The sequence below is a fragment of the Onychostoma macrolepis genome, chromosome 22, assembly GCF_012432095.1.
Source record: "Onychostoma macrolepis isolate SWU-2019 chromosome 22, ASM1243209v1, whole genome shotgun sequence".
Classification (NCBI taxonomy): Eukaryota; Metazoa; Chordata; class Actinopteri; order Cypriniformes; family Cyprinidae; genus Onychostoma; species Onychostoma macrolepis.
The window spans coordinates 1,951,324-1,966,407 of record NC_081176.1 but is presented as its reverse complement, the minus strand read 5'-3'; the positions used below and the strand labels follow the sequence as shown (position 1 = coordinate 1,966,407).

Genomic DNA, 15,084 nt, shown 5'->3' with positions numbered 1-15,084 from the left:
ATGTGAAATAAAAAAAATAAGAATAACAACAAAATACAATGTGCAAAAAAAAAACAAAACTGAACTAAAATAACAAAATAAAAACTAAAATAATAATAAATAAACATAAAAACCTAAAGACAACATATAACTTAAATATAAAATAAATATAAATGTTTCAATTGTTTTTATAAGTTTTGTGCTCTAATGTTAGAAAGGCTACATTGTGAGATCAGTAATTTAAAAGGTGATAAATGGTGGTTGTTTTTGTCTAATGTTATTGTTTTTTGATAAACATTCGAGTCAGAGGCGCCATCTAGCGCCCGCCCCACGCCCCGCCCTCCTCGCGTCCGCCACGCCCTTCTTCTCCTATATTTGGCCATGCCTTACTAAAGCGCCTGTGATTGGTCCGCGCGGCATCGGAGCGGAATGACCCGGATGTGCAAGCGCCGCCGCGCGCCGCGCCCCTCCCCCGCAGGAGCCCGGATGAGGAAGTGCAGCGCTGACAGGGCTGGGTTCCGTCAGAGAGTCGAAGCCGAACCGCGTCCAGACCGACCCAAACAGAGCCGCGCAGCGAACCGAACCCGCCTTCAGTCCCGCAGAGACCGCCACCGAGCGCCGCAGACATGGTAAGAGCCGCCGCGGACGCGGTTTGAGGCGATGCCCGTTTTAGGAAGAGACGCGCCGCGCAGCGCCTCCCAGAATCCGAGCCCGAGCCCGAGCCCGAGCCCACTATCATAGCGCTATAAACACCCGAATCACACTGAAGCCCCGAGGGCTGGAGTTTAGTCTCGAAGCAGCTCCGTGTTTGTGGGTTTAGTGTCAGAGAGTCTTCTGAGGGGGTTAGTGTTTGTTTGGGTTTAATGTTGCACTGGTTTTAGTGTTTATAATTCTTGTTTTTGACTTTAGTGTTTGTGAGGGATTTCTGATAGTAGTAATTAAAACACTGTGTCATGTGTATATAATCATAATCATGTTCATTTGCGTCGGTTCAAAGCTCCATGACAGTACTGTGTGAACTAGAGTAAAGGGTTTATTTCACGTGTCACATTTCTGTCGTTTACTGTCAATAAAACTCCTCTAGTTTGAGTATCCAGGGCTGGTTTAAGTATTGGCCATTTAGGGTTTGGGACTTTTATTTTGTGGTGTTTAGATGTTTTGGGTGTTTAGTATTTATATAGGCCTATATGATGTTTGTTTAACTGTCAGATGGGTTTTTGGTGTTTGGTTTGAATAATTGTTTGGTTTAATATTGGGTTTAGTGTTTGTGGGTTTTAGTTCTGAGGGGTTTAGTGTTTGTGGGTTTTAGTGTTAGACTTTTGGGACCTGAAGTTTATTTTTAGGGTTGTTTGAGATCATTTGGTGGGTCAGTGTTTGAGGTTTTAGTATTTATATATCTCATATATTTATAGTATATATCTGAGGTTAATATTTGTTGGTTTGAGGGTTTTTTGATAGTGATATAACTGTTTGATCATCATCTTCATGTCCAAATAAGTGTTTATTTCAGCAATTTCATGCTTTTGTGTCTTTAAATTGTAAATGTCAGTATTTAATAATGTCAGTAAGAATCTAGAGTTAATACAGGCATAGTTCACTGAGATGGTGCCATTTACATACATTCATCATTTAAAACATTTGTTTACACGAGATGCAAGTCATTATTTTCTACTCTTCACATTGTATTTTTTAAAATAATATTAATTTGCAAGAGATACGAGTTATTTTCTACTTTTCGCATGACAATATTTTTCCCCCCAAAATATATTTAGTGGCATTTGTTTAAACACCAGAACGAACTTAAAAATTTCACAGAAATATTACAAAACATTGAGACCGCATGACAATATTTAAAATGTATTTTGTTTGTAAGAGATGCTGGTTGTTTTCTACTTTTGACATGGCAGTATTCATTTATTTTGTTTGCAAAAAATGAAAGTTATTTTTTTTAGGAGACTTGCTTTTTACAATAAAACTGAAATGTGACTTTTTTTTTAATAAGATGGCTTCATTTCAAACAAGCTTTGATTTCAGTTGTTCGAAAATATTCAACAAATAACCATAAATGGTTTGTTTTCTTCAATTATTTTAAAATCACAAAGTTAAGAAATGCAGAAAAATAAAAAATCCCACGTTTAACAGTGGCGTATTTTTACACTATAACCCTTTAATGAGCTATGAGGGCAAAAAATATAAAATAAAAAAAATTGTTAAATAATCGTAATTGAGGTAAAGTGTTCAATTAACGAGGTTTTGATTTTAGGTCAAATTGCCCAGCCCTATTTGAGGGTTTTAGTATAGACTTGAGGTTTGGGACTTTTGTATTTTGGGGTTTGTTTTAGGGGCCAGTATTTATTTATCTGTTGTTTGAGTCATTGAGGGTTTAGTGTTTGATGGGGTGAGTATTTATGGCAGTTTAGTGTTTGGGTTTATGTTGTTTTGGTTTAGGTGTTTATTTATTCAGAGGTGTTTTGGATGTCTTGTTGGGGGTGTTTGAAGGTTTTGGGTGGTATTTTTGGGGTTTAATTTTTGTTTTTTAGTAGAGTGTTTTAGTTACAGTGTTTCGAGTTTTAGTTAGTAAAAGACTGAAATGTGATTTAAATGTCACGTAATTGGCAGTCAGTCATCTACTCTCTCTAGTTTAGGTGTTCAGGGCTGATTTGAAGGTTATATTAGACGTTTGGAGTTCGTTTTTTAGTGTCAGTATTTGAGAGTTTAGTATTTATGTGTCTTATGATTGAGTTTAACTGTCAGATGGGTTTATGTGTTTGTTGGTTGTGTTGTTGTTTAAGGGGCTTTAGCTGGTGTTTTAGGGAGTGTTTAATATTGGTTAATGTTTGACGGGTTTACTCAGTTGATGATCAGTATGTATATCATCATCATGTCCAGTTGGCTGATTAACAGATGTGGTCATTTGCATCAGTTCTAAACTGCTGATAATGTTGTGTATAGGAAGTGTTTATTTCACTTCAGCAGTATTATGCCTCACATCTGCTGTCATTAAATCGTAAATGCTAATATGTTTAACTGTCTGAAAGTTTTAGTGTTTGAGTTAAATATTTGTTTGGTTTAATTTTTAGACCGCTGGTGCGACCGCTGCTTTGTCCGACTCTCAAGCGCTGCCGCGTCTGTTGCATATGAGAAACATCAAATGGTGAACAAAACAAAAGCGTAACGAAGCAGCGCTACTCATTTGAGACGCCCAGCGCGGACCAGTAATTGATCGCAAACCAGTCTAAACTCAGAACAGGTTTATAAGTTTGCTGTGAGATGCACAGAAGTCTGTTCTAAACAGAAGCAGTAAAGCTAACCGTAACCATGCTGTTATTACATTATTCATTTCAAGGTTTGTTACTGTTTAACCCTTTTCAACTACTTCCAGCACTTTAAAGCTCCAAAATTATCCAATTTAAATGTTATTTTAAAGGGATGACCAAAATATACTTTTTTGGGGGTAAACAAACACTTATGTCAAATATTCAAAATCAAATTAGCCCTCTGACTGTAACCAGTAGATGGCAGCACGTATCGGCTCATTAGTCATTCATTTCTACATTATACTTTACATTTTTAAATGATGAAATCACCGTTATAAAATATCAAATCAAGAAATCAAATTTTGTCAAAGTTTTGCACTTTTTTTGTGTGTGTATGAAGTAAGAAAAGTTACAGAGTGCCTTGAAAAACACACTTTTCTTAAATGTGCGACTGAATCACTCAAAAAGAGTGTTCCTTTTATAATCGCTGATGTTGTCGGTCACTTAATACTGTAGAAGAATAATGGTACATTTCATAAGAGTAGACAGTATTAATTTTTGATGTTTGTCTGGAGCCCTGTGTTCATGTTTGAGGCTTTTAGTGTTTGATGGATTGAGTGTTTCTTGTTGGGTGTTCTTGGATTTAGTTTTTGGGGGCTTGTTGTTTTGGATGTTTTTCTTGGCTCAGTATTTGTTTGAGTTCAACTGTCAGAGGGAGTTTAGTATTTATTTGCTTTAATGTTTAGTATTTGAGGTAGTTTAGAATTTAGGGCTTACGTTGTTTCTGCTTTAGGTGTTTGTTGTTTTGGATGTTTTGTGGGTGTTGGCGTTCAGTGGTTTGAGGTGGTATTTTGAGGGTTTAGTGTTTATTGGTTTATTTCTTGGCTCAGTATTTGAGGGTTTAGTGTTTGTTTGGGTTTTCTTGAATTGAGTGTTTAGGGTTTATGTTGTTTTTGGTTCAGGTATTTGATGATTTTGGGTGTTTATCATTGGTTGGTTTAGTCTTTGAGGGTTTTGGTTAGTAATCGACCGATATGTTGCTAAATCACCATCATTAACAGAAGCAGTGATTTGTGTTGGTTCCTAAAATAAGTGTTCAGTAGATGTTGATATCAGTATTTACTCGTCGGTCAGTGATTTCTCTGATTGGATCTCCTGTAGTTTGGGTGTTCAGGGCTGGTTTGTTTGGTTTTAGTGTCGCAGGAGCTTGAGGATGGATGAATATGGAGAGAACCTCACTTTAACATGGCTGATGTTTCCTAGCGTCTTTAGGCTGTAGCAGCGAGAGTTAGCGAGTGTTTAGATGTTCTGCTGGAACAGACACTCTCAAACGTCCCGGAGCAGGTGGTTTGGCTCAGGGGTCGCGTCTGCCTGTGACCTTTGACCCCTCACACGCACGCGAGTGTAAACGCGGCGTCAGGAGCCGGAGGTGTCGCTGACGCGGAGCCGCTGCGTTTGGACGTCACGTGACTCTCTCGCAGGTTGTGTTTGTCCAGTGGTATGAACCAGTTTTTTGGTGTTTACTCTCGGATGGGAAACTAGAAACAGCCAGTCACCCGTTAATGCTGAGCAGATGACAAACAGGAAGTTTGAGGAAGTTTGTTATTCTTGGCCTATATGAGAGTTTCCCAGACCAGGGTTTATAATAGCGATGACCGCACTGAACAATGTTAATAACTGCTAAAGGTTAGTTAACTGTGGATTTCTGCTAAATCTGACTCAAATAAGGCAACGTTTCTGCTTTCAGTTAGGGTTTTCATCTAATATATTTTATTTTATATTTGTCAGTTAATGGAAAAAATATGAATAATTTGTCATTTTAGTACTGCAATCTAAACTTGAATGACATTTTTTTTCATTAATTGAAATAAAGATGAAAAACTTTTTCATTTAACTTTACATTTCAAATTTTCGTACAAATGTAAGTTTTTCATCTAATATTTATTCATTCAGCTGTATTTCAAATATTGAAATAACTTGTAGTTTTAGTGCTTAAACAGTTCAGTTATTTGCCATGGCGGCATTTCTAATTTTAAGGTTTTTTAGTATTTGTTTTATTTAATCTTTATTTAAATTGATGGGGGAAAAAATTATTAGTTTTGTTTATTTATTTATTATACTTGGACAAGTTTCTGTTTTTGACAAATGACACATATTTGACCTAATTTGACACTTAAAGTTATATTGTAATTTTATGAAGTGGTATTTTACTAAAAAAAACTAATATAATTTAAAATGTATGAATTGATGATAATTATAATGTATAAGTAAAAAAAAAAAGGTTCTTTAGTAAAAAAGGGTTCAATTTCTGTAATTTACTGTATGTCTCAGTTGTTATTGTTAAAAGCTTATAATATTGCTGTTTTTATATTGGAAATATATATAAAAATAAAATGTAATTTTCTTTATTTATTGAAGCTTTATTGTGATTATGATTTTATAATTTGGCATGAAAAAACACATTTGCTGCTGATATGATTTAATGCACTTTTAAAAGAGGGATTGTTTAGTAATTTTAAATTTGAGGCTGGAAAGATTTTTAAAATGTGTTTATTTGATAAAAAATACTTTAAAAACTGTTAAATATTATTAAAATGTAAAACAGCTAAATCTATGTGAATATGTGTTAAACTGTAATTTATTTCTGTGATGCGCAGCTGTATTTTCAGCATCATTACTGCAGTCTTCAGTGTCACATGATCTTCAGAAATCATTCTAATATACTGATTTACTGCTCAACAAACATTTCTGATTATTATCAATGTTGAAAACAGTTGTGCTGCACAATATTTCTGATTTTGTTTTTCAGGATTCACAGATGAATAGAAATCTCAAAAGAGCAGCATTTGTTGTTTTGTGTGTTGATGGCGTTGTTAATGTGTTTCTCTGCAGAACGAGCAGCAGTTGGACTGTGCGCTGGACCTGATGAGGCGTTTGCCTCCGCAGCAGATCGAGAAGAACCTCAGCGACCTCATCGACCTGGTCAGTGTGTGTGTGTGTGTGTGTGTGTCAGAGTGTGTGTCATCGTGGAAGCATCTCAGACGTGTTTGTGATGGCTTGTTCTGCAGCGTTCAGTCCGATCCAGACTGTTGGCTCGTCAGTACATCGTTAGTGACTCTCCTTCATTCCCACAGTGGTGTCTCAATTAAAGCTAGGCTAAAAATGACATGCTCACTCGTAGACATGTGTCGGTATTCAGATAATGAACATGCACGGTATTGTTATCATGGGCACTTCAAAGTACCGTGAATCATTATTTATTACCAATTATTCCAAATTTTGAATGCACTTCTCCGCATCAGCTGGTCTCAAAATAAGCGCACTTTCTCTCTCTGACAGCAGATGGCGCTAAACAGCAGAAATGCAGCCGTTACCCCGGAAACCCTGTAAACAAACAGCTGCTACTTCCTGTTCCTGAAACCTGTTTAAATGATTTAAACAGCCAATCAGATTTGTGTATTCTCTGTTCATCACAGCGCCAAATACTTCAATATATAAACTTAATAGGCTATTTATTTTCAAAAGCGTAATCTGGACTACAACACGCCCTTAATATTGTTTGAAAGAGTTTTGATTCGTTATTGTTCGGTAACACTTTACATTAAGGCTCCATTAGTTAACATTAGTTAATTTATCGCTTAACAAAAACTGCCAATAAAAAAATCATTCTTCTAAACATTCGTTAGTCGAAGGTAATTCCAATATTTAATAACACGTTAAAATTAAAAGTTGCAACTGTTATTTAATGAGCTGACGTGAACTAAGAGTTGCATTTTTTTTAACACAGATTAATAACTTCTGTTGTAAATGTAGCTGTTGCTCATTGTGAATGTTAATGCGTTAACTATTGTAAAGTGAGACCTATTGGTCGTTATAATTCTTCTGCACTTTAATCTGTGTGAAATTTTAACTTTATATATTTTCTTGTGTATTGCTTTATTGTAGTTAAATGTTCAGTTATTTTTGTTATAAGAAAAAAGTTATTAAACCTGTTATACTGTATTATGACAACACTTTGCAACTAAATTTCAATATCGTGATAATACCGTATACATCAGACGTTTCGCTGAGTGTTCACGCTGCATTATTCATTACTCTTGTGAATTAGCTTTTATTTTCAGTTTACATTTTAATTTTAATTTAAGTTTTAGAACATTTTATTTCATTTAGTTGCCAAGGCAACATTGTAATTTAATTTACTTTTTTTTTTTTTTTTTCAAATTTTTTTTATAATTTCAATTAATTAAAAAATTTGAATAGTTTCATTTTAGTCAGTTGCCATGTAAAAAGTTCTGAAGTTATACATTTTATCTAATATTTGACACATTATAAACATCTCATATTTATTTTATTTCGACATTATTTCAGTTAATTAAAAGAAAATGTGAATAATATTACTTTCAGTAATTTAGTACTGTAAATTAAACTTGTTCGTGTTTTTATCATATAACATTTGTTTACATTTTTATTTTATGGAAATGGAATAACTTATTTTTGTAATTTAGTAGTAATTTAGTAAAATAAAAGCATCTCGTTCATTTTATTTTATTAAAGTTTTTTTTAAGTTTGATTTTTAATCTAATATTTATTTTTTCATCTTTCCAATAATGAATAAATGTGACTTCAACTGTAACATATTTTTGTTATTTAGTTGCCAAGGCAACATTTCAAATTTTTAGTCAAGTTTAAGTTTTTCACCTATTTATTTCAAATCCTTCCATTTTAATACTTCAACTTAAAAATAATTTTCAGTGAGTAACCATGACAACACTTCAAATTTTTGTTTACATTTAAGTCTTAATTTTTTTTTTTTCCTAATAAAAGAGAAACGCAATTTGAGTAGTTTTAGTTTAATAACGTCACTGCGCTGATAATCACCTTTTGAATGTTGAATTTGACTCTTTTCAGTCCGTTCAAGAGTCATGTGACTTAAAGAAAGTAGCGCAGCAGTCACGTGACGACTGTTACGATAGTTTTGTGTTTTTGGTCATTTGTGGCGTTAGTAAAGTCTGCTGTCATTATACGTGAGAGAGCAGCGTGAACATTGCGTTAAATATCTCCATTTGTTCATAATGCGTGCTTTTTAGCTGAATCTTTGAAACATTCGGTTTCTCTCACGTTCTGTTCACGTCCACCTGTGTGTGTGTGCGCGAGTGTGTGTGTATGAGCGTCGGGCGGTTGTTAGCGGTTATTAGCGTGAGTGTCAGTCACACAGCAAGCGGTCAGATGTTTCACAGGGTTTTGGAAGGAAGTAACTGTCAATAATGAGCGTCTGACAGGAGTTCACTTCCTCTAATGGTGTGTGTGTGTGTGTGTGTGTGTGTGTTTGTGCGTGCGTGTGTGTGTGTCAGGTGCCCAGTCTGTGTGAGGACCTGCTGTCGTCGGTGGATCAGCCGCTGAAGATCGCGCGTGATAAAGTCGTGGGTAAAGACTATCTGCTCTGCGACTACAACCGTGATGGAGACTCCTACAGGTGCGTCAACATCTACAAGAGATACTCTTTTACACACTCAATGTCTTTGTTTACCAAAAGTGAAAGGATTTATGTGCTTTTGATTAGGTTTTAAAAGGTTAGTTTTATGCCTTTGTAAATCCAGAAAATAAAAGAATTTCTGAAAAAATAAAACATTTAATAGAGCCTATTATTGTCAAATAAAATTTTAAATAAATTAAGTTGTAAAAAAAAAATTGTATTTAAATTTTATTAACGAGTCAGCTGATTAGGCATGCTTTTTGATGATAAAAATTAAATTAAAAAAAAAAAAGAATTTCATAGGGCACTTAATGTAAGTGTTTTTTTTCTTTTTAACTTAAAATAAATTGTTGTTAAGTTGTAAAAGTTAAGCGATTTTAATAAATTAGACAAGCTTTTTTATTACTAAAATTTTATTTAACTTTTAAAATGGGATTTTTAAAAAAAAGGAATCCAGAAAAACTTAAATAATAAAGGTGTTTAAAAAGGAAAAATAATATTTATGGAAAAATAAACAGAATTTGAGAAAAATAAATGGATTTAAAATGGCCCTAAAATTATTATTATTTTATTTTTTTATTTTTTGGTTAAACTTTTAAATTGTATAAGTTTTTTATGATTTCAATTAACTGGACATGCTTTTTGATTATTAAACTTTAATTTAACCGAATGCAGAAAAAAAAACAGAATTTAGATTAAAAACTGAATCCAGGGAAATTAAGAAGATAAAGAGAAACCAGAAAAAATGAAAATATAAAACACAGAATTTGGAAAAAATAAAAACAGAATTTGAGGAAAAATAAAACCGATTTCATGGGGCCTTAAAAATGTCATTTTTGTCAAACATTTCGTTGTTCAATAGCATAAGTTTCATGACTTCAATTAATCATTCGTGCTTTGATTACTGCAATTAAAGTGAGTCTGGAAGAATGTGGTAATGAATGAGGTGCTTGTTTCTGTCAGATCCCCCTGGAGTAATAAATACGAGCCTCCGATCGACGACGGCGCCATGCCCTCGGCTCGTCTGCGCAAGCTGGAGGTGGAGGCCAACAACGCCTTCGACCAGTACAGAGACCTGTGAGTACACGCCCCCGACACGCCCCCGCGCTCTGATTGGCCGGGAGCCTGACTGACGCTCTCTCTCGCGCAGGTATTTCGAGGGCGGGGTTTCCTCCGTGTACCTGTGGGATCTGGATCACGGATTCGCCGGAGTCATCCTCATCAAGAAAGCTGGAGACGGCTCCAAGAAGATCAAGGGATGCTGGGACTCCATCCACGTGGTGGAGGTGCAGGTGAGCCGGCGCGCCACTTCCTGTGCAGACAGGAAGTCCGAGTTTATTGTAGAATTCGTATCATTAGTCAAGCTCAACTATTCAACGCTGCTACTGAAATTATTCAAACTTTACAAATTATACAAGAATTTATTCAAATTAATAAAAAAATTGTATTGGGATTTTTTTGTTTTTTGCTTTATTACATTTGTTTTACTTATGTACTTTTGAAATGATACATTTGAGCTAATTTGACACTAAAGTTTCATTGTAATTTTATGAAGTGGTATTTTACTTAAAATAATTTATATGAATTGATAATTATATATAATGTAGCATCTGGTAAAAAAGTGTATTGTTTCAAAGTCTCTTCTGCTGAACGAGACTGCAATCATTTGATCAAAAACAGACAAAAAATACATTTTGTGAAGTGTTTTTGCAATTTAAAATTACTTAAAGTTAGATTTTTATTTATTTTTGTTGTTTTTGTTTATTGCTGGTAAATAATGTGAACTGCTTTCATCTCCCAAATTTTGGTAACATGATTTAAAAAAAATGTAAAGAATATCTAAGATTAATTAAAAAAAATAAAGCAGCTCGTATAATATGATATAATTTGACCACTTGTTGTTGACTATATTATTGTAAGAAATATTTTATAGTTTATTCAAATCAACAAATACTCAGATTTATTAAAAAATGTAGGAATTTTTTTATTTACATCTTAAAAAAATTTCATTTTTTAAATAATTTTTTCTTTATATTTTGCCTGTTTGTTTGTTTATTTAATTTTAATTTCTAACAATTGCTAATAAGTAACCATTTAAACTTTCTTTATGTTCCAGGTTTTGGTAAAATGGTTTCAAAAATTGTGAACAAGATAAAAATTAAATAAAATGCCTCATAATTAGTTTGAGCATCTGAGGGTGATTTATATTATTATTATAAATAAAACTTATTTCTACAAATGAAAAAAATAATTAAATGTATGGAAAATGGGTTTAACTAACTTGTACATTTTGTCATTTTTCATCTTTTTATTTTTTTTTGTGTTTTTTTGTTTTGTTTTTTTCTTCTTCTTGTAAATGACAGTCACACAAGTCAGGCTTTTAAACTGCGCCCCAAATCTTTGTGTCATGACATGAAAACATTAAACAGATTAGCGGAACTCATTCAGCTTGACCTCCTGAGGTCTGCTGTTGTTTGAAGATTGAGCTGCTCTGCTCCGTTTGACTGAGAGTGTGTGTGTGTGTGTGTGTGTGTGTGTGTTTCAGGAGAAGTCCAGCGGCCGCACGGCTCACTATAAACTCACGTCGACCGTCATGCTGTGGCTCCAGACCACCAAAACCGGCTCGGGCACCATGAACCTGGGCGGCAGCCTCACCCGACAGGTACCGCTTTAACCCCAGCTCTACTTATAGCGCTCAGTGGAGTCATGTGACCGCCTCAGGTTACCGTGTGTGTGTGTGTGTGTGTGTGTGTGTGTGTGTGTGTTCAGATGGAGAAAGACGAGACGGTCAGCGAATCCTCTCCTCACATCGCTAACATCGGCCGCCTGGTGGAGGTGATTTTCTCACGCAGACGCTAGTTTAGCTCACGTGTCGTCATACACGCTCAAACTCTCTCTCTCTCTCTGTGTGTGTGTGTGTGTGTGTGTGTGTGTGTCAGGACATGGAGAACAAGATCCGCTCCACTCTCAACGAGATCTACTTCGGCAAGACCAAGGACATCGTGAACGGCCTGAGGTACGCCACACAACTCAAAACACAAACGCTAGGGCTGGGCGATTTGGCAAAAAATTCAAATCCACATTTTTTGACGGTTTTTAACTAGTCAACATGAAAATGTATCTACAGCATGATTCAAGTAACTTGTTCTTTATTAACCCTCTAGTTAAAGATAATTCTATTCCAAGTGCATCACATGAAGATGTAAATGTTAAACAAATCACTTCTTAGATATCTTTGCAGAAAAGATGCATGAACTGCAACTACATCTTGTACAAACTTGTCTTATACATATTATATGTTCAGAAATAATACGAGGAAAATGCTTTAAAGTCTGAAGTCAAGGTCATTCAAAATGACTGAAGTAGACTATTATTAACTATAAATGTTCTGTAAAAATATATTTTATTAACTTTTCATTTATTTGTTATTTTGTTTGTTTTAGACTATGCACTTCAAGTGCTGCGCAAGTGTATAAGTGCGAGTATTTTATTAAGTATATTTATTATTTTGTATTTTATTATTTTTATAATAAAGACTACGCAGTTCAGTGAGTGCAATTCATTAAACTCATTCAGAGTTAGCGAGTCTTCTTGAATTCATAAGACTGTACCGGTCATGTTTTATGGTATTGCGCACAGCTAGCGGAAAATACTGAAAAGATTGACATGTTTTCCTTCTATGAATCAGAAAATTGACATTTCTACCCAGCTTCCTTGTTTCTCATATGAATGTCCAGTACAGTTTTTTAAGTCATTATGTTAACATATACTTACTTATATTTAATGTTTTTTATTTCATTACAGAGTCATTAGAGTCCGATTCATTACAGATTCAGATTCATTAGAGTCCGATTCATTACAGATTCAGATTCATTACAGAGTCCGATTCATTAGAGTCTGATTCATTACACATTCATTAGAGTCCGATTCATTACAGATTCAGATTCATTACACATTCAGATTCATTACAGAGTCCGATTCATTAGAGTCTGATTCATTACACATTCATTACAGAGTCCGATTCATTACAGAGTCCGATTCATTACAGAGTCCGATTCATTACAGAGTCCGATTCATTACAGAGTCCGATTCATTACAGAGTCAGGTTCATTTGGTTCCTTGTTGACTCCTGTCGTTCCCAGTGTTCTTCCTGCTTTGGTTCTGTTGTGGTTTCCTCATATTTTCACTCTCTGTCTGTCTGTCTGTGGTTCTGGGCTCCAGATCTATCGAGTCTCTCCCTGATAATCAAAAGTACCGCCAGCTGCAGCGGGAACTCTCTCAGGTTCTGACTCAGCGTCAGATCTACATTGACTAGGGTCAGAGCTGTTTGCGTGTGTTCGCCTGCAGACCTCCTTAACAGACACACTAACTGCATGCAAGTGCATTCTGGGTACAGCTCATCAATATTAACGACAGTTTAATGCAGTGTTAATGAGGTTGATTCGTTTTTATTGCACAGTTGAGTTGTTTTCTCAGGGTTTACGTGGGTCCTTGTAAGTCTTACATATGGTCTGATCAAATTTAAGGCTATATAAATCTTAAATAGTATAATAAAAGTATTAATGAGTATGAAGCACCATTGATGAACTGATGGTGTTTGTTACCATTTTTATATTATAATATGTTGTAGATGGTTATAAGATGCATATTTGACTTCTTTCATCTTTTTGAATGAGCAGCTGTAGTAGTAAAGCATAGACATTTCAAATTAAGAGTCCTGCTGTATTTCAGGCTTGTTTATGATAAGAAGTCCTTCATTATGCAAAACATTTTTTTCTTTACTTAAAATTATTTGTATTTTGTTCCCATATTTCCCTTCTTTTTTTTTGAATGGGCAGCTGAACTATTAAGACATACATATTTCAAAATAAGAGTCCCAGTGTATTTCAGGCTTGTTTATGATTGGAAAGCTTCTCATTATGCATAAAATCTTTTTTTGTTTTTGGGTATTGTTGGTATTTTGGTTCCCATATTCTTCTCGTCTGTTTGAACGAGCAGCTGAAATGGTAGAGTGTATACTTTTCAAAATAAGAGTCCCTGTGAGTCCCTCGTTATACATAAAATCCTTTTATCCTGGCTATTATTGGTATTTTGGTCACACAGTAAACAATAACATTCAAACCATTAAAATTTACATTAAAATGTCTTTAAAGTAGCGCTGTCAAATGATTAATTGCTTGCAAAATAAGTGTTTGTTTACATAATGTGTATGTGTACTGTATATTTATGTATATATAAATAAATACTCACACATAGTATATATTTAGAAAATATTTACATGTATATACATTAATATATTTATATTCTTTGTTATATATTTAATATATAAACATAACATTTTTCTTAAATATATACATGCATGTGTTTGTATTTATATATACATAATAAATATACACAGTACACACATTGCGTAAACAAAAACTTTTATTTTGGATGCGATTAATTGTTTGACAGCACTGCTTTAAACTCATTGTATCGCATAATCCAGTATGGATGGACCTCTACTGTGTGTGTATTGATATGAATACATATGTCTTGAGTGTTTTACCCTGTTTGCCTGTTTAATAAAGTAAACATCTGAGATGCCTGATTTATTTTAAGGTTGTACGGGTTTGTTTAACCGCATGTGGTGTTCGTTTTATTTGTGCAGGTCTTGAAAAAGATCTTAGATTTGAAACCCTGTCCTCTGGAGAATAAAACCCGTCTCACTCGTTTCTCTCGTGTTTTTCAGGAGCGTTCAGACGCTGGCGGATAAATCGAAACAGGAGGCTCTGAAGAACGACCTGATGCACGCGCTTAGCCAACGCAGCAAACAGCAAAGCTAGAGACGATCACCTGCCGTCTCTCTCTCTCTCATCTGTCTGTCTCACTCTCTCTGTCTCTCCACCTCACGGCTGTCTGTCTCCATCTGCGCAAAGCAAAGGAAAAAGGAGGAAAGGCTACGCTTTTTGTTTTTGTATTTCGGCTCGCGTTTCACCTCACCCGTCTCTCTCTCTGGTCTGTAATCATGTAGTATTAAGACAGCGTCTGATTGGCTCTCGGTGACATCATTGCAGTGGGGGCGGAGCCTGCCATCAGAAGAACAAGTTTCCTCGTAGTCTCACCGTCACGCACGCGCGTCAGGAATAAACGAGGAGCGGGTGATTTATATGAATATATATATATATATAAATATATAAATATCCACACGTATGTATTATGACCATTGTCTTGCTGTTAATATTAAACTTTCTGCTTAAGTCCATGCAGACGAGTGTGTGTTTTGCGCGAGTGTTTAACACGTGTTCGTGTCATTGAGAAGCAAACATATTCCTCTCTCTGTCCATCTGGGAGCGTCAGACAGTTTCGTTTGTTTTCTTCGGGGTGGATTATTAT

At 34.9% G+C, this 15,084-nt stretch overlaps 1 protein-coding gene across 2 annotated transcripts; it reads left to right on the top strand.

The window, feature by feature from the left end:
- The first annotated feature begins 429 nt into the window (after window positions 1–429).
- On the top strand, window positions 430–14,953 carry capzb (capping actin protein of muscle Z-line subunit beta). Of its 2 annotated transcripts, XM_058759977.1 has the most exons (10): window positions 430–608; window positions 6,129–6,218; window positions 8,588–8,709; window positions 9,673–9,786; window positions 9,860–10,001; window positions 11,255–11,371; window positions 11,479–11,544; window positions 11,649–11,725; window positions 12,931–13,025; window positions 14,441–14,953. In XM_058759977.1, exons 1-9 carry the CDS (start codon window positions 606–608, stop codon window positions 13,022–13,024), a joined length of 825 nt encoding a protein of 274 aa, XP_058615960.1. In that variant the 5' UTR covers window positions 430–605; the 3' UTR covers window position 13,025; window positions 14,441–14,953. The 2 variants fall into 2 exon arrangements, with proteins under 2 accessions (XP_058615960.1, XP_058615959.1); XM_058759976.1 differs by lacking the exon at window positions 12,931–13,025 and having other exon boundaries at window positions 433–608.
- Window positions 14,954–15,084: the final 131 nt, after the last annotated feature.